The sequence below is a fragment of the Triplophysa dalaica genome, chromosome 16 (genome assembly GCF_015846415.1).
Source record: "Triplophysa dalaica isolate WHDGS20190420 chromosome 16, ASM1584641v1, whole genome shotgun sequence".
NCBI classification, from domain to species: domain Eukaryota; kingdom Metazoa; phylum Chordata; class Actinopteri; order Cypriniformes; family Nemacheilidae; genus Triplophysa; species Triplophysa dalaica.
The window spans coordinates 11737203-11762731 of NC_079557.1; the positions used below are offsets into that span (position 1 = coordinate 11737203).

At 40.1% G+C, this 25529-nt stretch overlaps 1 protein-coding gene across 11 annotated transcripts; it reads left to right on the forward strand.

Annotated features, from left to right (window-relative positions):
• Positions 1-990: 990 nt before the first annotated feature.
• Positions 991-25482, forward strand: map7d3 (MAP7 domain containing 3). 11 transcript variants are annotated; one of them, XM_056768971.1, is made up of 21 exons: positions 991-1112; positions 9967-10068; positions 11135-11215; positions 11309-11472; positions 12558-12666; positions 12940-13035; positions 13761-13862; positions 14289-14384; positions 14752-14847; positions 16308-16433; positions 18056-18192; positions 19876-20009; positions 20157-20398; positions 20719-20854; positions 21207-21387; positions 21469-21573; positions 21687-21740; positions 21839-21905; positions 22008-22140; positions 22469-22710; positions 22804-25482. In XM_056768971.1, exons 1-21 carry the CDS (start codon positions 1067-1069, stop codon positions 22809-22811), a joined length of 2457 nt encoding a protein of 818 aa, XP_056624949.1. In that variant the 5' UTR covers positions 991-1066; the 3' UTR covers positions 22812-25482. The 11 variants fall into 11 exon arrangements, with proteins under 11 accessions (XP_056624949.1, XP_056624950.1, XP_056624952.1 ...); XM_056768972.1 differs by having other exon boundaries at positions 18080-18192; XM_056768974.1 differs by lacking the exon at positions 16308-16433.
• Positions 25483-25529: the final 47 nt, after the last annotated feature.

A 25529-nucleotide genomic window follows, 5' to 3' on the forward strand; every position in this document is an offset into this window, starting at 1 on the left:
CATTATTGTCCGCTTACGTGTTAAATAACGCAGTTGCTGGTGCATTATTTAGTATCTGAAACTGATACAGGCTCGGGCTGCTATAAAATATGAATGAAGAGTGTGCAAGCCATGGATAGAATTAGAGGAAACAGTCTGGGGTGCTTGAGAGCAGTACTGTAAAGGGAATACAGTGTTTGCCTAAAGGGAGGGGTTGACCACAGCTTTATTGCTGATCCTATCAGTTTCTCATTCATACTGTCAAAGCACCTAGAGGAACGGTGAAAGAAAATTATGCCAAGTATTTCTTACAGCATGCACACCCCATTTTCCACATGGTTTCTTCACATTCCATTTTTCAAAAGCCTGATTAAAGGTTCTAGTTTTACTATGGTACACTGTCAGAAAAAAGGTACTCTAAAAGTACGATTTGGTTCATAGGGGAACAAAATATTTAATTGCATTTAAAGTTGGACAGTAGGTCCTTGGAGTTCAATTATGTACCAAAAAACATAATTTTGCACTATGAAGCTACAAAGGGTACCACCAGAGGATAGTGTACCTTAAAACAAAGTTTTTTTTCTTGTGATAGGGACATTTGATAACACCAGAACTATTAGAAAATTAGGTCAAAAGAATTGGAAACAGATCAATTCTTAAACTACAAAATCGCACATTTAAAAAAATCAGCTTTAAAAATAAATGATTCACTTAAATTGTAGTTTGTTACCAATTTAGCCATTAATGAAGTCATCTATAAACCTGATTTAACTACCATCAATTGGCCATTTCTTTAAAACTTCAGACCTAACCAATTTGTTTTTATTTTCATTATTAGAGCCAATTGTTTTCTTTCCATCATCCCCAATCCATATTAAATGCTGTGATTGTTACAAATTATCTATAATATAGCAAAATAATGAAGGGGTGACAACAATATGTGTCATTCCACAAGTACTCTGCACTAACCGCTGTCAAACGGTAGATGTCGCTGTTAGCATCCGTACAGCGCGGCGCTCGAGCCCTCAACGTCCTCGCGCGCCTATGATGTGTCAGCGCCAAACAGCAGGAAAAAAACTCAACAAAAATGGCGGAAGGTGCAACGTCTCTAAAAGGGCTGCGGGCGCAAATGGGTAAGAATTCGCTGATTTAAAGCTTCTTTTGGCAGGTCCTTTTGATTTAATTGAGGTAAATGCACTTTCGCGAGTAATACCGCCTTGTTTGGCGGTTGTTCGAACGGTTGGGTGTTTAATTCGGTTACTTTCATTCAGGCGGTGTGTGGGGAGAGTTAGCGGGCTCTGATGGACGGATAACGGCCAGCTAACTGCTAAACTTAATCCAGACAACGTCAACAAGTTTATGTTTATTAAGTACTTGTTCACGTGGAGGCCTGTGTTCACATGTGAAGCGTAGCAAACTGAATTTAGATGTTTTAAATGTTTTTACTTTGTTACTTTGACAGATTTGATAAGTGATGTCGGCTTTGACAGGGACACATCATCTCCTCCTCGCTGAATGAAGCTCTGTCTAAGCGGGTTACATCTGTTATTTGTAGAGTTATCATTTAGCTTTATTTGAAACATTGCTTATTAATTCACCTACTTTATAAATTTATCGCTAAAGTTTTGTTCTATGCATTTCTTATCTGCTGAGAGACACAAACAATGTAGCGTATTAACTAATGGACAGACCAGTAAGTGTGTTTGAATGCCGAGAAGTGGAGGTTAAGGATATTTCGACGTTACCTAAAGTTAGTAAATCAATGTTAGACTTTAAAAGCAGCTATCAAAGCTTTCGTGAGATTTCGTTTCGTGACTTGTGCTATGTCTAAGCAACACCAAACTAATGTTTAACCTATTTTGTGGACGTATTGCAGTCTCTCTCTGTGGTAGCTTCAGTCTGACAGATGCTGTTGGCCATCTTGGTCGTTAAATGCTAAACAGGATGTCTACACGTTTGCCTTTGATTACACTTTGTAATCTAAGTAAATATTACGTCTTCGTACCCATAGATGTTTCTATTTAAAGTGTCATTTTCTCACTATCAGCATTATTGCGAATGGTCAATGCAGGAGGAATTGTTGAGACGTCTGACCCTGTTGACTAGTTCCTCCCTCCTAGCAAAACATGCGTTGTTTGGTTGCTTTGCATGCTTTTCTTCCTGGCTAATGAGGTATGATTTGCACCTTTGATGCATTGCATGTATGTGTGCTGCTATTCGCGTGAATTGTAGCCTGTGGTTAGTCTTATGAAATGTTAAAAGTACTTACAGCCTTGTTGTGTACAAAAGAAAACTGACTTGAAAAACTTCTGCTTTTTATGGGCAAGTTAAGCTTTTCTTTACTCAAAAGCCCCTGGGCGTACAGTTGGATTTCAATTCATACAATTCCTATAGCCAGTCACAGTGTGGTTAGGAAACATCATTTTGTGGGTATGTACATCATACATTTCCTGCTGTTGTTAAAACTTGACCTAACTACAAGCATAGTTATGTGCGGACTGGAGTCAAGTGGATCTAAAAAGTGCACATATTTGGTCTTGAGGTCTAATCGGACTAGAACTAAAGATGTTATGGAAATTAACTGTTCCCTTGCTTTTTTTAAGTGTAAAAATGCCTAAAAATGATTGGACAGTGAGAGACATGTGATATAACTAGGGTTGCACCGATTCCACTTTTTCCTTTACCGATACCTGAATTCTGAGCATTGGCCGATCCTCATCCGATACTAGCACTGTTTTTCCAGAATCACATATTCTTTTATCCTTTATTGCCAGAGGTGAATAGTACCTAAGCATTTTTCGAAGTACATTTTCGATAGGGTTGTGATGAGATCCGATTGGTCTCGTTGAACACAATATCCTCACCCAATTTGCATGATGGAGTGCTAAGCTTGAAATTGCAACCATTTTAGAAGCATATGCTCTCTATATTTAACCTGTGTGAGTCGACCTTAAAATATATTTGGAAGCATTAGTGCACATTTTGTTGAGGTGCGATTCAACATGTTTTCATTGCTGTACAGAATAACTGCACAAAGTATGTTCGTGCTGTGAGCTACAGTGGCTGGCCCGGCCATTCATAAAGACAGAATGATGCACTCAATGCATGCGCTGCTACATCATTCACAGGTATTGGCATCTTGGACGCAAATTCAAGCCCTTAATGCATACTATATCTGATCCTGCAAAAAAATCCTGTATCGACCCCTATCCAGAGTATTGGATTTGTACATCCCTGGAAATAACATTGAGCTGTTTTGTTATAGTATAGTAAATATTAAACGGGTAGCTCCTTTGTTTATCAGAACAGAAGTAGTCATCCTTCCGGCCTGACAGATTTAGGTCTGTCATTCTTCCACCTATCCTCTCTGACCGGTATATTGAGCACATTTGTAAAGCAAATTACCTGTATTTGTATCAGCTCTACAGGTGCTAGGACACAGGTGACATGTACGAAATACTTTTGTAAAGACATGTGGTCAGGTGCTGAAGCAGGAGTCAAATGTATTTATGGGTGCACACTTGCTTAAAATCAACTATCATTTGACTCCAGGGGGCAAGAATAACCTACTATTGTCATCATCGTTCTGGCTCTTGTAATAGTACGGTCGCAGCTTTGCCCAGGAGTCCTCACTAATCCTGTACAGAAAACTGCATTGTCTGTGAATTTAATTCCACAAGGAGAGGGAGGGCAAAAGAAGTCACAGCTGTGAGTCCTGAATAATTGGACAGTGCAGACACGTACTTCGTTCTTCCCCAGGCGTCTGCCCCTGAGCACTTCCTGTTGTCTCAATAACAGGCCGCTACTGCTGCAGAGGGAGGGGAGGCAAACAGTAACAGGACCACACTGAGGACTGACTCTCCCTGACTCCGGGCTCTTCTTGGTCGTGCATAGCAGGACATAGAGAGCATAGTGTTGGTATTTGTATAACTGCTCTTTGTGTTCTGTTAGACAGAGTGAATGAGGTTTTGTTTACTACTTTATCTTGTCATCTGAACGGGGCAGCTGTTGTCAGAATACAGTGGAGGATGCAACTATAAAAAAATATAAGTTATAAGACATTTGTTTAAATATTGATAGAGCAGAATGGATTTTTGATTGTGTCTGTGAAAGTGACAGAAGGCAGAATGGCAGGACCAAAGGTGATATGATAACTGTGTTTTGACCAAAGATCATTTGAAGTTTAATTACATCATTGCACATTGTGTGGCACAGTGCATTGTTTCCTTCTGGGACGCCCTGGTACTTAAATATGTTTTCTGGGCATGTTAATTTGTCAGAGGGAGCAGTCAAGAATATGAATAGAGGAAAGGGGGTCTGAGGTTTCACCGGGTTCGTCGGGTAGGCATCCTCTCTGTTTGGGGGATATATGGAAATACAAGGCAGATTTATAATTACCTTAAGGGATGCACAATAAATTGTTGGCCATATCGGTATCGGCCGATAGATGGTCATTTTTAGTGTTGTCTGTGTAGGCCGATAATTAAGTTTAGGCCGATTGATTATGGCTGATAAATGGTTTTCTCTGGTAAAAAAAAAAAAAATGCAAGCAATTCTAACTGATAACCATTTCAGTTCATGTCTCAAAAATTTGGCAAATTTTTTTTTGCCATATGACCCCTATAAAGTGTGAGGGAGAGATACAGTTCAGATACCGACGTGTTCGACTTCATTAAGTGCTGTGCACAACAACCGGAAAATTACATCAATGTTTCGCAAGAGTGTTTCAAAAGCTTTTGGAGCACTCTGTCCCACGATGCTTATATGCCGTTCAGGTCAAACCGAATGAAGTCAAACACACACTTTAGTTTGGAGACACCTAGAGGTCGACCGATATGCGTTTTTCAGGCCAATACCGATTATTTCCATGTGAATTGGACCTATAGCCGATATTTTGAACCGATATATATGGTGTAAAAACGTAAATTTATATAGAAATTAAGAACACAGGCTCTGAAACATTTTAAAGATTTTTAATTCTGACTGAGAAATCTTAATCATAACACTTATATTAATAATAACAAAAGAAAGAAGGGAGCACCCAGCAGAATTCTGTGAACATTTTGTAAACCACAAGCAACACAGTAAAAAACAACAAGGAACAAATGAAAAAATGAATTGAATGGAATAAATTATATTTTTTATGGAAAAAAAATATGTTCTGATGACTTAAAAAATGCATACAATACTAGAAGTATTCAATTAATCATTTTGCTCATCATTGGATTAACTAGCACAATTTGAATTTATATAATAAGTGTAAATAATTTAATTGCCTTCATAGCTTAATTGTGTATGCTGTTGAAAAGACCGCAAATGTTTTCATGAAGCTATAACATTAAAAGCATATTTTAGACACACATTAGCCTATTCCTTGAGTGTATTGTCGGCAAGACGGGTATTTAATCACACCCATGTGAGTCTCAGAAAAATTATTTGTAGAAAAAAAATTGCGAAAAATAACTCGATCTACGTTTGTCGCGAGCAGTTTGAGATTTCGGAGTCTGTGTGTGTTTGTGCGCGTGCATGAGGGCGCTCTGACTGAAGACCGGCGATTCAAGTTCTTAATGCTTTAAAATGGCTTGTATTTTGAAATGGCGTAACTTAAAATGACGTGCAAAACGCCAGCTTGATCAATTACAAGAAACGCGTGCAGTGTGCTGCTCGCTTGCAGAGCAAAATCATTGTTATACTACGGATGTGAATTATATCTACATAATAATAATGCGTAAATCCTGCGGAACCTGCAGGAAACCCGCAAAGCTGCTCCGAAATTCAGGCACTAATTAAATTGAAGTATTTTGCATCTTCAGTGCAGTGGTTTGAGATTTATTTCACGTCTGATGCTGCCTTACCTCAGAGAGCATTAACCCGAACTAGCGCTTTCGGTGTGAGAGTGAAAAACACTTTCTGTTCCGCAGCCTCCCGTTTTGATTGGGCGGACTCGTGACTTAGTCCTAACAAATCAGAGGGACAGTGGGCGGGCATTACTCTAGGCAACAAACTAGAGTGAGGTGTTTCGACTGCTCTCACTAAATCCTTGGCTGCGTCAGAGCCAAATAGCGCATTTCAAAATTAAATGACTTTTTTGTCAAATCGGCTTTGAAAATGACCGATATCGATTATCGGCTAAATCTTTGATATAGACGCCGATAATCGGTCGACCACTAGAGACACCCTCTGTCTCCAAACTAAAGTGTGTGTTTGACTTCATTCGGTGTTGTGCAGAAGCTTTCTGCTCGCTCTTTCCTGCACTAATCAGAAGTGTGTCATTCAGCACTTAAAAATCACATACAATTTTAAAATAAATGTGACAATGCTTTGTGTCAAGCTGCATTTGATGCATGCTTTACTACAATATTGTTTATCCTTGGAGTGGCAATCTATCAAAGGAAGAGTAAACCGTTCTTCTTTGTTTAGTACTTTCTAAAGATCTGCCACACATGTGAAGCGTGACCTCGCTATATGCGCAGTAAATCATATATTTGACGAATAATCTCGCCGTTTTGTTGCGCTATTGTTTGGGGGCTAGCACATATCATGTGAAATAATGCACGGAGTACGTGATCATATGAGCTGATGCGGGAGATAATCAGAGAACATTTATTTAAGATATAAATTAATTTAAAAGTAGACACTTCAGCTTTCTTTAGGCATGTGCTTTACATTTCTATGGTGAGTATTCACAGATTTTTTTCTCTGTTTTAATGACGCATTTTGGAGAGATGCACGCGGAGACAGACAGCTGAATATTTTCATTATTTTAAAATGGTAAAAAAATTTGTTGATGATATTATGACCAACTTATGCGCGAGCACTGAAGCAGTATTCAATACGAGAGTACAATCCTTTCAGTGTCGCTAGCCTTCCGCGTTGATTGGCCGGACTCGTGACTTCCAGCAAATCAGATGGGCGATGGGCGGGCATTGATCTATGAGAGTGTCGTGTTCCAACAGAGCAGGCTTCATTTGAGCCAAATAGCGCGTTTCCCAATTAAACTAATTATGGGTAAATCGGCTTTGAAAATGGCCGATGTCAATAATCATAAAAATGCTTAATAACGAAGTCGAAAATCGGCCAGGGCGATAATCTGTCAACCTCTATTGAAACGTCACTTTATTAGCCTATTCAAACGCAGGATAGGTGTAGCTGCACTGAGGAACATTTTGAGGTCAGTTTGAGCTCACGTTCATTGTCTTTATATCACGATTGTATTTGCTGTGGTGAGGCAAGGCCTTGGTTCTAGAGAATTTCTCCATTGTAGGGCCGGTGTTTATTTGCATACCACGTGTTGTAGAGCCCTCATTGTGAGGTTCAGAGTATGACTCAGATGATGTTTGCATATTCAGTGGGTTGGATGGACTATGACCTGGGCGCTCTTCACATCGATCTCTCCTCCTTATTGGTCATCCTGAACCATTTCAGCCAGTAAAGCGACGCTATATGCCTTTAATTTAAACTTCTGTAATGAAGCTTCTGGTGCAGGTGTGTATTGAGATGGTACTTTCACTTCAGCAGGAATTACCCAGTCTGCTGTTTTGGGTCTTTTATTGGTCGAAGTAGAAGCTTGGGCTATTTTTAAGCAAAGGACATGCAAAACAACACAATTTCTAAATCTGTTCACTTGTTTTTTCACACATAATGAGCAGAAACCAATGGGTTTAGGCTGAACTTTCTGTTTGAGAGGTTTATTCTCTCCACTACAATGTGATGTGTTGTAATAACACAGACCGAAATGTGCAACAAATCTGGCTCATATTTTGGGCACGATGCCTGCGGTTATTGCCTCTGAACATGTAGCGGATTAAGGCATCATTGAGTTAAGTGCTCTGACTGTGGTGCAGTAATCATGTGGCAGTGTGGCATCTGATGATTGTGCAGTCTGCTCCCAGCCTCGAGTATTTCTCGGCAACAGTTGCTATGCAACTTTCACACAGAAACAACAGCAGAAGCGATTTTAAAGAGTCTTAGACAAGCTTTTATGTTTTCATCAAAGTCTTGAGACATATCTTATAATCTCAAGCTCATTTCATGCTGTCTTCTTTTGTCTTTCGCCAAACGCACAAATTACCTGCCTATATAGACGTCATTTTAACAACATGAACAACGTGACTGCGCATACACACTTTTGTGACCCCCAACTGAACTTCTGGTACAAGTTCACAAACAATAGAGTGCCTGTATATTATTTCTGATAACAATAAATAGAAACCGAGAAGATTTTGTCACCGTTTTTGGCTAAGCTTGTCTCTCAAATATTTTGAATTTAGACTCCCATACCAAGCTCAACTCCCAGATGTCAATGTACCAAAACGTTTGTTTAAATGCGACCAAAGACAGGACCTATTCAACCAATTGTTATTTAATGAAATGAACATACAACAAAATTCAACAAATCGTTTTCAAAGTTAATACAATTAATATACAGTACACTAAAGATACACACTTATATTAACATGTATTAAATGAAATGTTAATAGTTTGATTACTAGACAGACACTAGCCAAACACAAACCTTCACCGTAGTTAACTGGGGGTCAGGCACGCACGTCCAATGAAACGGTCTATATAAAACCCCACAGTCTGACAACGCAGACATAACAGCGTCCTTCCCCCTCTTGCTGACCTGACATGTTTATGCATATGAGAATGTAGCATATTCTTCATAATAAACCCTCTATTTGAACTAAAAACATTTCTCTGTAAATGCACAACAGGTAAACAACATTCAGCTGGCTGTAGTGACCATGTTGGTATTTCATAAATCAGATTATTAGTCTTTAAAGGAATTGTTCAACCAAAAACTCCAATTTGCTGTTTATTTACTCAACCTCAGGCCTTCCGAGATGTAGGTGACATTTTTTTCTTGAGTAGAACCATAAAGAAGATTGTTTGGTAAATCCGCAGCCCTCTCTGCTTCATATAATGGGAGTCTATGGGGTCCACCTGTCTAAGAGTTCCTAAAGCACATAATTCCGAAAAGCGGCTCTCATACGACATGTTGACGTTTCGTGAAGCGAATCGTTGGTTATTTTCATAAAACTGAACATCATTTTTAATAATATTAGCCATTATGTGCAGCCTCTGCACGCAATCTTCTTCTTGTAGTATTTGGTGGCTATATCTTTAATGTTTTCATTGATGTTTTTGTACCCCATCTGTGCTGACTAGATAGCTTTTTAAAGTTTAAGCTCATTATGTAAGTGTTGCAAGTTTCCACCAGCCGATAACCCCCTCAGTTTTACTGTTGTCAGATTTCCTGTGGAGCCGTATTTCCATCATGTTTTTGTGCTGTGTTTGAGTTTTTTATGGGCAGATCATGCCAGGCTCTGGGCACTGCTCTCAGTCCTACAAATGAACACAAGATCCGGGAGAAGTGCTTACCATACAAAACACATTCATAATGGTCAGAAATCAGTGGATTTAAACTGAAGTTACTGCCAGAGAGAGTTGTGTTCTTAGCCAGTATAATGTGCCAAGTGTTGCCACCTTATCAGCTACTGGTCTATCAGCAGGATTTAGTTTTTTTAGACATCACATGATCCTTCCACAGTAAACAACCTTTTTCATCTTGGCTCTCTTTTGCATAGATGCTCAGTGGAGTTAAAAACGGTTAAAAAATCATATGAACGTGTTGAGGATCACAATTTCTCCATATCCTTCCTTCCTCGCTTCTCCAGCCTTATGTTGAGCAATATGGGAGTAGAACAGAATTGTTATTTGACTCAAACATTGTTAATCGTGTCATATTTGTTCAACACTCTTGCCAACTAATATAATAAATTACAAAATGACTTTAAGCTGGTTCCAAATACTTACATTGTGTTGTGCTGGAAATTTAACCCATAGGATTAAAAGAATCAAGCATTCATACACGATGTCTCTTAAAAATGAACTAGGCTCTAGACATGCTTTGTGCCATTTTTCTGTGTTTACTGCTGTAGTGCTGCTGCTTATTAATCTGTGTGCGTTTTGTGGCATTTTCAGCTGCGCAAGCGCAGGCGCAGGCAGAAGAACGGCGCAGTCAGGCAGGGAACAGCCCAACGCCTACAGGTCCAGCCAACACAACAAAGAGCCAGACAAGGCCAGGTAACAATAGTCTTTGTGTTACCAACTGCCTGTTTCTCTTATTCTGCAAATATGCATGAAATCAAAAGGAAAGTTTTATTGTCTCAATAGTAGTCAGGCATTCTTTTGTAAATATAGTATTAAAGCTGTAAAAAAAAAAGAAGAAATGCAGCTTACATGTGACAATGCATATTTTAAAATCAATTTCATGTTTTTCTCCTTTGCTCTAAAGCAGCGGTTCTGAAACTTTTCAGATCATAAACCGCAAAATGAGTTGTTCCAAGTACCCACCTAATGACCACCATAGAAAATCATATGAATAAACACACAAATTAATAGTAGAGCTGTAAATCTTTACTCGCCTCAAGATAAGATACACCTTGTCCTACAATTCTAATGCATTTTTAATAATACAAACACTTTTTTTATTTACCAGCTGTTTTCAAACTAAAGAACATGTTTTTTTTTAGCATTAATAGTGAACAGATAGATTTTATTTTGAGTCGATGCATACACGAGTTGAATTAGTGATAAATAAACAATCATTCATACAACTATATTAAAATTTCACATAGGCTGAGATGTACTCCTATATATCTATCATGTATTAAACATTTAAAATTGTATTTAAAACACGAAATGTAAATTAATATTTAGAGTTTTTAATTTTCTGTCGGGTCACGTACCACCTGTGGTCTCTTCAAGTACCACTGGTACGCGTACCACAGTTTGAGAACCACTGCTGTAAAGTAATCCTTATATTGGATAATTTCTGGAATATTCCCATGATTTGTTTATGTGGCTAGTATGTTGTCACATGACCACCTCTGCTTTTAGGAAGGTCATTTACACTAAGGCACTTCTTTTCAGTGCCATCGCACACATGATTGTGTGTTAATGCTATATCAGGTGTGCTGGGATCATAGCAGTATCTGTTACCTGATCCTCCTGTCAAAACATGCAAGAGGATTATCTGTGTATCAGATACTGCCGCAATCGGCCGAGAGCCTTCTTGTGGCACAGGAAGTGTTCAGATTTCAACTGATACACTAGTGGTGTGACGTAATACTGTGTGCTGTGTTGTCAGTCATTGATGGGGCAGCCCTCAGAATAGACGACAAAATCCGAGTGGCCAAAGAGAGAAGAGAAGAGCAGGAGAAGCAACAAGGTAAAAAGGATTTAACAAACACAGTCATTTCCTTATTTACATTGTAGTAATAATCACGCACTTGCTTACATACATCTTTTGTGCCTTTTTCAGCATTGCGCGACTCCCAGATCCTGGAGCGAGAGCGCAGGACCCGGCTACAGGTGGAGAGACAGATGGAAGAGAAGCAGAAGAAGCTGGATGAGCAGCGGAGAAAGGAGGAACAGAGGAGAGTTGCGGTGGAGGAGAAGAGGAAACAGAAATTAGAGGAAGAAAAGGTAAAATGTTGTGACCTAACACAGCAGAATGTACTTCAACCTCCCTGCAATTATGAAGTGCCATAAGTTTTTTCTGCAGGCATGATTCCATGCACAAAGTGTATAATCATCAGGCTAAACAGTCAATTGACCAATGTTCTGTTTTTTGCTTAGTTTACCAGACCAAACCTACTTTACCCTGCAAGTTGTATTCTACTGTATGTATAACTGTGTATGTAACAGCAGTGCCTCTCCAGGGATCTGCGCGAGCATATAAAAAAGCAAATTCTCAACACTTATTTCAGAACTCAGATTGCTTCGTAGAGGTGTTAATAGTTTTAAAAATGTTTATCTTCAGGCGAGCCAAGGTGAAACTTGCGTTGAAACGCCCGATTATACTTGTCACATGAGCGCTTTGACGTGACGCGCCGCTTTCCACAATTTTGGGAGACGATTGTGTGGAGTCACCAGAGACTCGCAGTGTAAAGAAAAGCGCCAGAATAAACAAACCTACACACTAAAATTGCTCATCTAATAGAGAGTGAAGAGCCATAAAGACCTACAGGACAGACGCCATGAAAAACAGTTACCAGTCATTGTTTTTGCATATATTCATACTTCACTGTTATACATGTTGTCTAACTTCCTACGGTATGCATATGATTTAAAGAAGATAAATGTGAATAAATAATAATAAAATAAAAATAATAAGTCTCATTATCAGAACTTAATCTGATATCTTAAGGACATTTTCATAACTTGCCTATATTTTCACTATGGTGAGCATTTAAATGAACTGTAATAAATAAATAAAGGAAATCAATCTCAGAAAAATGAGTTATAAGATATAGAATTATAATGGGAGATTGTTACCGTGAAATAAATTCTTTAAAAAAACTCTAATTCAGATCAATTCTCTGGTTGCATAACAGGTGTAATGTGTAACCTGTTCCGTATCTGACATGCAAAAGCTTGGAATCCTAGACTTTTTTTTATTGTTTACACCCTTACACCTGTTTAACCTTAACTTTCACTGTGTTCCACTGCCACACAGATCAAAGGATGATGCTCTATTTGTCTAACAAAGTATGTGTGTTTATGTCCAGGAACACTATGAAGCTGTGATGAGACGCACACTGGAGCGTAGCCAGCGAGTAGAGCAGAGACAGAAGAGGTGGTCCTGGGGTGGACTCTCAGATTCAGACAACAAAAACGGTATGGGTGCCTGTTCTAAAAGCCAGACATGGACCATTGTTGCATTCAACTGCATTTTTTACAAAACAATAAACTGCATTGATTCACCTGTTGCTAAAGTACGTAGGCTACCAATGTTTGCAGGTATGACTTGTAACACTCCTCAGGGATTGAAATTGCACATTGGTAGTTTTGGTTTTCCACCATTCTCACACCCTTACTCGCTCTATGGTGTGTGAGAGAGAGAGAGAGTCTGTTTCCGATAGCGACCTGTTTTCCCTGCCCCTCCCACAGGACAGACTGACAGCGGCTCCACCTCTTCCCCGGTTGCTATAGTAATCTCCCCTGCCTCTCCAGTCACCAGGCCGCCCAGGAGTCAGACGTCACAAGGTGGTTTATACCGCTTGCCTGCCCACAGCGTGACTTGACACAAACTGTCCACTCTCCCTTCACTCGTACACGCACTAATCTGACTGATGCCACAAACCTTCTAGGGCTTTACTGGCTGTTTCACATCGACCTGTTTATAATAATAGAGGTTATTTTTTTTCACTTGCACTTAAAGTTCTTACAAGACTGTTCTCTTTAAAGTACTTGCACTGAAATGCATGTCTATTTCACTGATGGTTGACTGGCACTACGTGTTTGGATTTATTCGATTCTCGTCCAGATGTTATGGCTGTTTTTGAATGTTTACTAACTATGTCTGTCTTTCTTGACTTGCTTCCCTATGGTCTGCTTGTTAGAATAGTTTTTGCACAATACTGATGACATATACCTTTGTAAATAACATTTCACAGGGTATCATTTGTTACGTTGTTGACATTACTCCTGTTTATGCAACATTTATTTAGAAAGTTAACTTGTTTTTAAGCATAGGAAATAGGTTCTTATTACAGATACATATAGGAGGCCAATTCTTTGCTTTATGGTAGCTTTTGCTGTATAGAATATTCAATTTTTTTTGCTTATTTTGCTCCATCTCTAAAATGTAGATAAACCAGCTTGTATTGGCATTAACAACAGCTTAGCATCTACAAACCCCCGTCTGGTCCAAATAACACTAATTCCTCTCCCTGTCTGTCTGTGTGTGTATGTGTTGCCCTCCCCTGTAGACAAGCGCTCTACCTCCACTATGAACCTGAAACAGACTGACTCAGTCATCAACAAGCGTCTCTCCTCATCCTCTGCCACCCTCCTTAACTCTCCCGAGAAAAGTAAGTGTCCACCCTGCCCTCTCCTCCCTTTCTTTTATCTAGGATCTGACATTGAGCCACTTACACAATCCTAAATATAGTTAAATTAGACGCATCCGTCCACACACTTTGATGCTGGAAATGACATCCAATCACAAGTCATGACTCACACAGATGTCTCTCCCTGTTGTCTTCATTCCTGATGTTACTGAAGTGCAATCTCAGCATTGTGTTGATTTGAATAGTCTGTACGTGTCTGCTATCTCTGCCGTGTGTGATTCTCGCAGACTTGCCACAGTTTCCTTTTCAGGAGCAGTCGGCCATGACCGTTTGTGTTGGAGTTAACCTTCATTTCCCTGGTTTGAGATCTCTTCTGTGGGACGGTTTATTCTTTTCTCTTTTACTCTCATACTTGATTCAGGTGCTCGGCTTTCTTTTGTCCATCAGGTGCAAAGCGGAGAAGTTCATCTCTCAACCGGTTGCCTAGCAATGCCCCTCAGGCCCCTAAAGAAGCACATAAGCAGCCTCAGGTGGAAAAGACAGGTGCCAAACTCCCAAACCTCCTCAATTGATGTTCCGCCATTAAAATATTCCTGAGAATCAACATTTTATAAGCAATATCGCTTCTATAAAGGATACGAGCAGTCTATTTTTGAAAATATAATAATAATTTACTAGGCTAAGACAGGAAGCTTACACATGCTTTTCATGTTCCTGTCGTAATTCAATAGAGACCTAGCATAAATACCATCATAATTGTTAAACAGAGACAAGCTACATTGTTCTCAAAAATGTCTAGGATTCTTTCATTGCACTGTATAGTAATATAGCACGTGCATACTCGGAGACGGATGCAGCCCTTTTTTTTATTTAATAAACTGTATAACACTGCCCTGTCCACTGTCTGTAGGCCCAATCCTGAAGAAGCGAAGCTCCTCCCTCTCTCGAGTAGGGGTTAAAACACAGCCCGCCACCAAAGCAGAGAAAACCACGGCCAACGAATCAGGTGCCTAAGTCCCGACTGGGTCATTTCACGTGTTTGTGCGCCATTTACTAATAAGCACATAATGCTTCCCAACCTGTCCTGCTCATGTTTGTTCCGCTACTGGCGAGACTCTACCAACAAAACTTGTAGACATGTGGGGTGGGAGGGGCATGGGGTTTAATGGGGTTGATCTGTACGCAATCTGCTGTCCTTTTCTCTGTGTTCTTTGCCTGCCTTGTTGTTTTACTAAAACTGCATCAAATGTTTGTGCATTCAGAAGTGTAACAGTCTGCTGATGTGACTGCTCTTTTGAAAAGGACCCCTTCTCTCATGTGTCGATGCGTGTCGCTGTTTGATCTTCTAATTTGTCTTCTTTGTTCTATCAGGGAGTTTACTCTCACTGCGCTTCAGAAATGTCCTCTTTATCTCAATACAGTGTGTTTTTGTTTGCATTGAACACAGAGATGTTTCTCTACCCATGTGACATTAGCAAAGGAGGATGGCCACTGGTGCCCTGACCATGTGTGTGTGTTTTTGTTTGTTTTGACCTGTATAGACACACAGTGTTCCCCGAAGTTAAAGTGATCTATTGTGCCATATTTATTCCTAACACCCAAATGTATGCAGGACATCTTTAGACTCCTAACCATTGAAAATCTATTTAAAGGACCTTCTGAACTAGCGATGGGCCATTCTGGAGTGCACTCTCGTTTAGATACCATCATTTCCTTTGGTCACGCTACTAAAAGCACTTCTTTATTACAAAGCTCTCCACCATCAGAGGCTCTTAATATACAGCCTCGCCCCACTTCACAACAAGTCGGAAATGTGAAGTGCTTCCATATAGTTCCAAAGGGGTAAAGGAAACAAAACATTCAAAAGAGACCATAAGTGTTTACCTCTTCGTTTTCTGTTTTTCTAGTGTGGGTTTGTAACTGAGCTTGTTATACCTGAGACTTGAGACTTCCACCATAGTTTTGCAGTATGCCAACTTATGATCATGGATCAGTTTCACCAAATTGCATGCTTTAATACTGTAGTACAGACCACCAGACTGCGGTCAAATGTTTTAAAATCTCTAATATTTACATTAATGTATTTAAAAGGCAAGCTTGGGTTATTATAAATATACCTGGTAGCAAACATTTGACTTGAGTCTGGTGAATCGAAAAACTCACTTTGTTACTTTATAGTTTTGGGTTTATGTCTCCCTGTTGTTTTCACCTCCACTCCAACAAGCCCTGGTCCTGAGCACTTCCTCACTAATATTCTTTTTGTCTCTCCAGCATTTAGAGTCTCACCTTGATTTACATCAGCTGTTTACGTTTGAAGCGCCATCACTTTTCTCCGTTTTTGTGTTCTTGCATTTGAAATCACATTGGTGTCATTCCTTCTTTCCTCCCCTGTGTTTATTGCTCAATCTCTCCGTCTCTTTTTCCTTTGGTCTTCTCTGTTTCTGTGTGTGGGCACTGCGTCTGTAGCTCGCCGCTCATTGGCCGCCCCCGTGGACAGCGCTGTCCTCAGTCGCCTGCTCACACCCACCCAGGCCTCGCTAGCTAGAAGCAAGAGTGCCGCGGCCCTGTCCGGCGAAGGATCCGACGTCCAAGGTAACCTTAGAGAAGAGACCCAGCCCGTACCGAAGCCCTCCCCTTGTGTGTAGATATAAGGCGCTCTGCAGGGGTGCATGGTTGGCAGTTTTTGGCCATGTTGCATAAACATGAATCAAGTTGTACATGCACAGTTGAGCAGTCTTTTCTAGGGGTGCACCAATGTTTTAAGCACTAAAATAATTTGTGTACCAATAAATGCCAGAAATGTAACGGTTAAACGAAAGCACAATTGCATTGGAGATGTGCATGTACATTGTTGGACATAAATCAAATATAAAAAAAGTGGCTGTCTATATCACACATCAACTTTATCTCATTAGACAAATTGGAAAAATTTCCAATTTAAATGTTTCCGTTTTGGCCTAGTATTTTTATTTGGTGCATCACTATTCTGTGCTCTCTCATACACACATAAACAAACATTCGCAAGGTGTTCACGGCTCTGTTGGGGGATCTTTTGTAAGCTGATTAGCTGAAGGGTTCTGTGCGTGAGAGGGAATGAATGAATCTGCATTCTGCTGTTGCTACTATAATCCCCAGCTGATCCACACCGAGCAGCTCACGGTATCTGCAACCACACACAAGCAGCATCACCATTAACACATTTTTGTCAAATCAGTTCCTTAACAAAGTTTATGCCTGTTGGTCGATTGACAGGGTTTGATGATCAAACAATTGCTTACTAGATTATCTGCATAGATGAATCTGACTGCATCTGGACTCTTACAATTGTGAGAGGGATGAATCAGCAGTTTATGGATCAATTACATTTATAGGCTTTCCATGATGATAACAGTCAGGGTTAATTATAGTGGGTAAGGATTAGCACAGAAATCCCCCTGTCATCACTCTCCCTGTTCACCTCACATCACCTCCACCAACACATGCTAGACATCTGTCAATCAATCTGCGCTTATATATTGAGACGATCATTCTTCAAAGCCTTGGTTCTGGATGTGTTTTCTCATTCATTTGTAACGAGATTGAAAAACAATGTGAAATCAATCGTATGAACTATTGATCTGAATTTTCAAAACAAATTACTTTATTGGTTACAATCTAAAAGGTATTTGTCCCTGAAAAAAATGAATGGGATTTTTATCATCCAGATCCTTACCGATGTGTTAAGTCTGGGATTGTAAATTCTTATTTTGCTTTTTGATTGATGCTGATATCCCACGATCGGTTCAGCTGTTGTTTGATGTGCTCTGTGGATTTGAGGGGGTAATGTGTGTTTGAATGCTGTTTAGTTTGCTGTTGTTACATTAACTGCAGGCTGAGGTGCTTGCTGGGTGCAGCCGTAAATTTGATGTGGTCAAATGTTTTGGTGACAAGTGTGTTGTCCGTCCAGGAACCCGTATGTCCCCTGCCACTGTCTCTGTCTCACAGCCCTCCATTAAACCCAGTCCACCAATCTGTACTTTTAAGCAAATCCAGACTAGTCTAACCTGATGCAATTTGTTTTGCTTTTATCATCCCCATTTTCTTCTCTCTTCCTCTGTTTCTCTATATATCTCCGTATCTATATTTCTCAATATCTTTGCTTTGCTTTGCTCACCCACTCGACTGCTTGCGACGTACCTTCCCTGCTGCGCCCCACTGACTGTGTCCTTTACCAGAGTTTCACCTGTGTCCTCGTTCAGCGTCTGCCAGCCAGCTGCATCCCCCGGCCCGACCCCTGCGCAGTCGCAGCAGTGATCGGAAGAAAGGCCCGACCACATCGGCGTCTGCGGATGCTATCTCCGACATGACCGAGGTGAGCAGATGTTGTTTGATGTCCACTTTGAAATTGAAGGCATTTCATGTTTCCTTTCACATATTTTTTTCTGTTGCATTAGAGTAGTTTGTGCTCAAAGAACAACTTAATTTCAGTTGTAAAACTGAATTCTGTTGACTCTAAAACAGTGATAGGTGTGCATGTTCGATGAAGTGCGTGTAATTTGATGTGCATGAGGGTTCATATTGATCTCGTAACTAGGATAAGCCTAATAGATCTACCTGTGTTATCTGTCTCTTCCTTAGTGGATATATGTACTTTGTGTACTCATTCAAACATCAGTTACACGATCATTCAATATATGGTTTGCTAAGCAAAACAGCTTGGATTTATCCCTGATGTTAATCGCTGGCCTGTCCGTTCTGTATAACACTATCTGATCCCAGCTTAAGCAGTGCGCACTGGAGAGACAGATGAACTTGGTTACATCAGTCACTTTTTGTCCAAACACTAAACCCTTCATGCTTGGGAAATGAAGGGATGGTAAAAACCTTGGATGCAAATATGAAAGCTTGGCTGATGCTTTGTAAGCTTGGAGTCCTTTTGTATAGGAGTGCCGGTCCAACCTTAAACATTTACAAAGGTTCACTCCGCTGTTTTGATTTTGGGATATGGAGGAGAGCAGAACACTAAAGTGGTGTGATACAAACCACATGTGACAGTGTTATTTCGAAGGTAGTGATTCAATTCGACAGGCAGTTCATTTGTAGTTCTGCCCTTCATACAATGAACGCTGGGGTGAGCTTTAGTGCGTGTGTCCCAGAGAGAATGCAAAGATCATGTCACTGGACTAATGTAAATTCATACGGACATATTTCCCTCTGATTATCTTGCTCTTCCTGCTCCAGTCGCCCGGCAGCGCTCCATATCAGATCTTTGGATTCAGAGCCGTGGTGGATACGCTTAAGCTTACCTAGTCTGTCCTGTGTTTAAATTATTTGTCCTGTTGACACTGCGAGCATGTGAACGGTCGATAAAAATAGGTTGTGGTCTTGTGATTGACAGAGATACAACTGCAGCTGCGATAGAGACACGCACGCTGCTTTGGTTAGAGTTAAATAATGATCACTGCATAGTAAGCACCTGCTGTCGAATCTGCTGTGTCATTTGCAGGCTTTTGGCATCTTTGACATTTCCTGGGCTGATTTGAGAGTAAAATCTACAGGGTCCTGCAGTGAATTGAGAGTGGAGTGAATTTAAATATGGTAAAACATGTTAAACGGACATGAGAGTACTCTACTTCTATTGGTTAGTAGAAGCTTGATCAGAATATCAAATCAATGAAACGGGGAATGTTGCAAGCTTTGAATGACAGCTGTCTGCACAATTTTTGGTGTGTTAATTCACTCATACTTTGGTTATTGGTTCGCTTATGAGGTTATAGCAAAGATAATAAATATGAACAAGATGTGACACACGTTAGTTTTGCACAGTTTGAGTTTAAGAGACAAACGTTATGGTACAGATGATGTCAGGTTTAAAGATAGGTAGTCTCATTTTGATTTTAGCATGAGCTTCTGAAGATATATGTGTCTTATCTTATTCAAATACAGTATATATGACTTTTAATTCTTATATAAATGCCCCATTGCAAACATGGCCACTAACTTTGATTATAGTCACATTTATAACCTCTGTCTCTTTTTAAATTTTTTAATGCAGAAAGTTGAGAAGGAGAAGCGTTACACATCACCATTAGGAAAACGCCCTGCCTCACCTTCCAGGCGTCATCGATCCCCCTCTCCTGCACCGCCTGCTAACACCCTCCCAAGAGCGCCCTCACCTGGAGCAGCCAAGTGAGACCCGCTCGGTTTTACCCTACAGTGGTTTCACTCTAAACTGATCGCTGGATTTGATACTGTAACAATGTGCTGCTTACATCTAGCACAATCGCGTGAAAGCTCATCTTCACCTTCTTTTATTTCTACATTTGTCTGCTTCAGGCAGAGTCCACGGTCTCGCCCTCCTTCCCCCAGTGGCTTGAAACAGCGTCCTCCTTCCCCTCAGCCTTCTGCCACATCCAAACCTCCACCCATACAAAAACCTGCTCTCACTCCCACCGGCCCCCCTACTCTACGCAAGAGGGACTCCAAGCCAAAGGATACGTCTCCCATGATGCCCGTCACCCCGCAGTCTCCAGAAACCACAGCACCTAGCCCAGTGCCCACAGCCAAGACCAAAGAGGGTGAGAACGATAGAAGACAAAGAAAACACAATTTAGTATGCAAACAGATTAGAAATGTAAATATTACAGTGACGGGATCTTCCGTGTAAACTCCTTTTAGATTTACTAACATGGTCAGGTGTTTCTAAGGTTACTCAGTTTGTACATATTGCTGTTATTGACACACAGCGCCCTCTGCTGGAAACATTGCTTTTATCATACCTCTAGTCTTTGTACTTCCTCTTTTTTTCAATACATTTTACTATACAGTGCTATTTTAGTTTTAAGTGCTTGGTGCATTTTAATTTGGCTCCGGCACAAGCAAATTTGTTTGTTTTTAGAATCCAATCCCAAAGCCCTGCCAGGTACCAACTCGGCTGCAGAAGCTTCCAAGATCCTTGCAGAAAACCGACGTCTGGCACGTGAGCAGAAAGAGAAAGAAGAACAACTGCGCATACAGAAGGAAGAGGAGGAGAGGTAGATTAACTTCAATGCTGTGTTTAAGTGTCTGTAAGATCTTAGTTTTACTCCTAGCGCACTTCCTTATACCTGGTTAACCTTTCTCGTTAACCTTTCTGGATAACTGCTTTTCAATGTGCTGATCAAATACCTCATGCCTTATTTTCTTTAACCTTTGATGAATCATACGAGCAAACACACAGGCATTGGTTTCTTAAGCTATTCATTTGTTTTGGCTGTGACACAGAGGGCATGTGACAGTAGATCTGTCACGCATCCGTTACAGCCAAAGTCGACCTCGCCTCACTTTGTCAAAGCTATTTACTTTTGTAACTACTGCAAAAAGGCCTCAGGTATCATGTCTCGACAGGCTTAGGAAAGAGGAGGAGAAGCGACAGGCAGAGGAGGATCGTTTGAGGCGTGAGGAGGAGGAGAAGAGGCTAGCAGAGGAGCGGAAGGTAGAAGAGGAGGAACAGGCACAAAAAGCGGAGGAGGAGAGAAAGCAAGCCGAACTGGAGGAGCTGCAAATACAGGCCGAGCTGCAGAAAGAGGTTTGCTAGAGCACCCGAGGCACTGAAACCCTTTGATGATTGGTTAGTTAAGCAATTGACACGTCATTTGTCCAATGGCAGCGCGAGGAGACTGAAGCAAAGGCCCTAGAGGAGGCAGAGAAACAACGTCAAGAGAGAGAGCGCATTATGCAACAAAACCAACAGGAGCGTATTGAGAGGAAGAAGGTGAATGTTGTCACATGATGCTGGCGTGAGAGTTGTTGCTTTGCATTATTGTGTATATTTAGAAGAATATATAAGTGTGCAGTGCAAGTAGACTGAACATTCTGTTTCTCCAGAGAATTGATGAAATTATGAAGAGAACCAGAAAAACAGACCAAACCGATTTTAAGGCAAGTTTAAGAACTTGTTATACAGCAAACCGTTTTAATATGGTAATGAGGCAATTGTACTACATAAAGGTTGCTTATGTTTTTTGTGTGTTTCTCAGGGTGATGAAGGCATTCCTGATGAAAATGGAGATGATGCTGATGACGAAATAGACTGTGAAAATAAGGGTCGGTGGATTAAATTGAAAGCATTGATTTAAGGCGGTAAAGTGTGACTTAAGTTTGTTTATAGGATGAAATGACACTTTTGTGTTTTTAATCAACATTCAGAGAACCAGGCATTTGCGTCAGAGAAGAGTGTGGAGTCTGTGGAGGAGCCCGTTTCCAGTTTAAATGGACAAACACATCTGGACAGTAAAGAAAACAGCATTGGACCCAACACAGAGGATCCTTCAATGGACAGGTAAAGAAATGAGCTGTTTATTGTTTTAAATGAAGTGTATTTAAAGTGACAGTTCACCCAAAAATAAAAGACTCTCAAGTTGTTTAAACTCTGTTTACATTTCTTTGTTCTGATGAACACGGAGAAAGATATCTGGAAGAATATCTGCATTCCTTAATTCTTCAAAATATCTGCAGAACACAGAAATGTATAAAGCATTTTTTCCTATTATGGTAGTCAATGATGGCCAAGAACTGTTTGGTTACAGTTATTTGGAAGCATTCTTCCAAATATCTTTCTCTGTGTTCATCAGAAAAAATATTGTTTTTCAAAACTTAACTATTCACAGTCCTCCTCCAAAGTCCTGTCTGATGGAGGGCTCCGAGTTTGTCAATGAGGACTCAACGGTAGACGTGGTGGCAGGGCTGAACGGTAAAGGTGGACCCTGGAGCTTTGAGGAGCTGATTGATCTGGGCGTTCATGCGAAAAGCAAACCTCTTATTGATGATGGGAGCCCTGAGGGGCCCAGAGTGGCCTTTGAAGAGAAAACAAGCTCCATCCATCCAATCCCGCCTATCGAAGCACTATCCGGTAAAGGCTTTTTACTTCAATTATTCAAATGTTATTTTGTTGTAATACTGTATGGATAGTAGAATTGACATGTTGTTTCTCTCCTGTTTTCAGAGATGTGAATGAACACGTCCGTTTACGGCCTGCTGGTTATTGCACTCCATGAGTCCAGCTGAGTCTCAGCATTTGAGCATTAGGACTCGTCTGGACGGCCAGGGAAAGCGCACAGTGTCGCACACATCTGCACATCAGATGATCGATGGATTAAGTCGAGAAATACAAGTTGTAAGGAAATTCAACCGCTTCAGGGAAAATATTAGATTTCTCCATTGTGTTCGTGTCGTCTAGCAGCTCTTATATTTGTGTGTCATCAGACTTTTTGTCTTCTCATCGGTTTGTCTTTTAAATGTGGGGATAACTATAATTTATTCACGTGGCTCCACATTCAATGACTTCTGTCTCCTGTCGGTTATTTTGGGTAATGCCACATGCACAGTCTTGAAGAATTCCAGTGCACATGCAAATTCATAATATCAGTATCATTTAGAAAGAACGATGTTGTGGTTTACAGTAAAGTCATTGGTTATTGAAAATAGTAAAAGCTCACATTTTTTTGGTTCCCTTTGCAGACATACTAATTAAAACCAACTGAGCCAAGCTCAGGAATGTGGACTCGAGTGATAGAAATATGGAGTTAAATGGGCTACTGCTGTGGAGATGTGTTGATGTGCTTTTAAATGGACCTCAGGATATTTTCCTCTTAGCTTCAGTTTTTTCTCAGCTCCAACATAATAGGTTTGAAATGTGTGAAATCACCGCTAACGTAGTGTTTAACACTATATTATCTGTGCAGCAACTCTGTGTAGACCGCTGAAAGCATTCCTACTGTCTGTCACTTGTAAAAAGCGAATCTTGGTCTAGATATTTCATTGAAACAGACTGATGATAGTTCAAATGCAAACCGAGTGTAAAGTTCTCCATTCTGTCCCGGACTTTGTGATTGAAGGATAAAGGAGCTCAATTGCAGACGGGCATGAAAACCCTTTTTGCTTTTTATGTTGTATGTTACTTTTTGTAGTTCCTGTTATTTGTCCTGTTCTTCTTGTACATATATACGACTAATGTCTAATTTAAGTAAAATAACTTCTGATGTCTGCAATTATCTATGCTCTACTGTATTGCATAATATAACGCAGAGAATTACTGTAACCTCTTGCACACTTGACTAAGGTTTCTGCTTGTTTATGGTGTATGTTCCCTAGGGGTTTCAACAAACGTGTTCGGTGTTCCAACAGTTCAACTTGAATGATTTAATGTGTTCTCAAATGCCCAAAGTCCCCTCAGGGTCATACTGTACTATCAGGCCCTGATGTGTTCTTATGTTACAGTAGTTGTTTTTACCATACATTTTTGCTCTAAATTTACCCAGACACTTTTATATCATAGTGCCCTATGAAAGATTTGTTTTATGATAAAAATCTGTCCTATATACATATATTTAAAACTACATTTCCACATATCCAAGTATTATGTATCAGTATTAGGCTGATTTCGGCCATATTTACGGTGTAGTCTTTCTGTATTGTCCACAGAATGAAAATCTGTTAGTACGCTCGAAGGTCGGATTGAGTTGGCTGGAACAAGTACAGAACACCACCAGTACTTTGTAGTTTAAACGGATTGTGAAGTGTTGAGTCGGACAAAAGAAAGTAGACTAAGGATGCAAGCAAAGTCAGGATTGCCTTATGAAGCTGTTTGAGGTTGACGGGGACAGGACTTGTGTACATGCAGCTATGAAGATTTTTAGGAGGATTAATGTGCAAGTGTGTTTCATGCGAGACTTTAGATATGAGGGTTTGGCATTTTGACCGGATGAAGATGTGCAGCATCGAGATGTTGTAATAAATGATTGGTCTTCACATGCTTTAAGATTTGGGTGGCAAGGGCAGTGTGCTTCGTAAAAGGTGACCTTCAAGTGGGAAAAATAATGAGTAATCTATTTCAAAGGCCGCAGAGCTTAGAAAAACAGTACTTTGGTTTAAATTTATAAAAAGTTCCCTTTGTATCATTCCATCCAAGTATAGGACTAGATCTCTCTGCATATTAATCGTTTTTGAATTGTTTTATATGCATATGCTTCCTGTAATTTTTACCTTTCGTTGTATGCTAGAGATACTTTACAGATTCTTTTTGACTCAGGAGCTTTAGTGGAAATTTAACGTGTGGAGTTAAGAAGTGTTTGGCACGAGACGACAGATGTGTATGTACAGTGCGATTTGGTAATGGCTTTGCCATCACTGTGCCCTTGTTTAGGCCTTTCATATGTACTCTTAGCACAACCTTTTCAATTCGTGTCAAAGTTGTGTGGCTGCTGCAAAAGAAACCTGTGAGGCATGTGTGTATGTTTTCTTTCGTAATGCACTAGAACAGCCAGTTTACATGTTTAAACCCAGATGTTATTTCCACTAACAGGACCTTTAGATCCCTTTGTACTGTATACATTCAACTAAAACTGTTCTTTAATCTCTTAGTACTCTATACAGGGATAAAATAGGACGGTGCCTTAGATGCAGAATAGTCTGTGTTTTATTATATTAATAGCTAACGCGTCACGTGAGCTTACCTCGGCCATGACAATCACTCTACTCGACCAGGGTCATGAATAGGATCTGCTTTTGTTCGAGCAGTATCTTTTCTTGAAACAGCCCTGACCACAAATTATATTTGTAAATATATCTAAAGTGTGCTGGTAAAATATAAATTGTTAAAATAAAGTTTGGAAGTTAAAAGGAATTGTTTGGGTTTGTTAATTGCTGTGTGCTCAGTAAATTGCTTGAATT

Coding starts and splice junctions, on each gene's coding strand:
- map7d3 (XM_056768971.1), top strand. CDS start 1,067: ATGGCGGAAGGTGCAACGTCTCTAAAAGGGCTGCGGGCGCAAATGG. Junction 14,385..14,751: donor GCCTCAGGTGGAAAAGACAG/GTGCCAAACTCC, acceptor CACTGTCTGTAG/GCCCAATCCTGAAGAAGCGA. Junction 20,010..20,156: donor CCCTCACCTGGAGCAGCCAA/GTGAGACCCGCT, acceptor TGTCTGCTTCAG/GCAGAGTCCACGGTCTCGCC.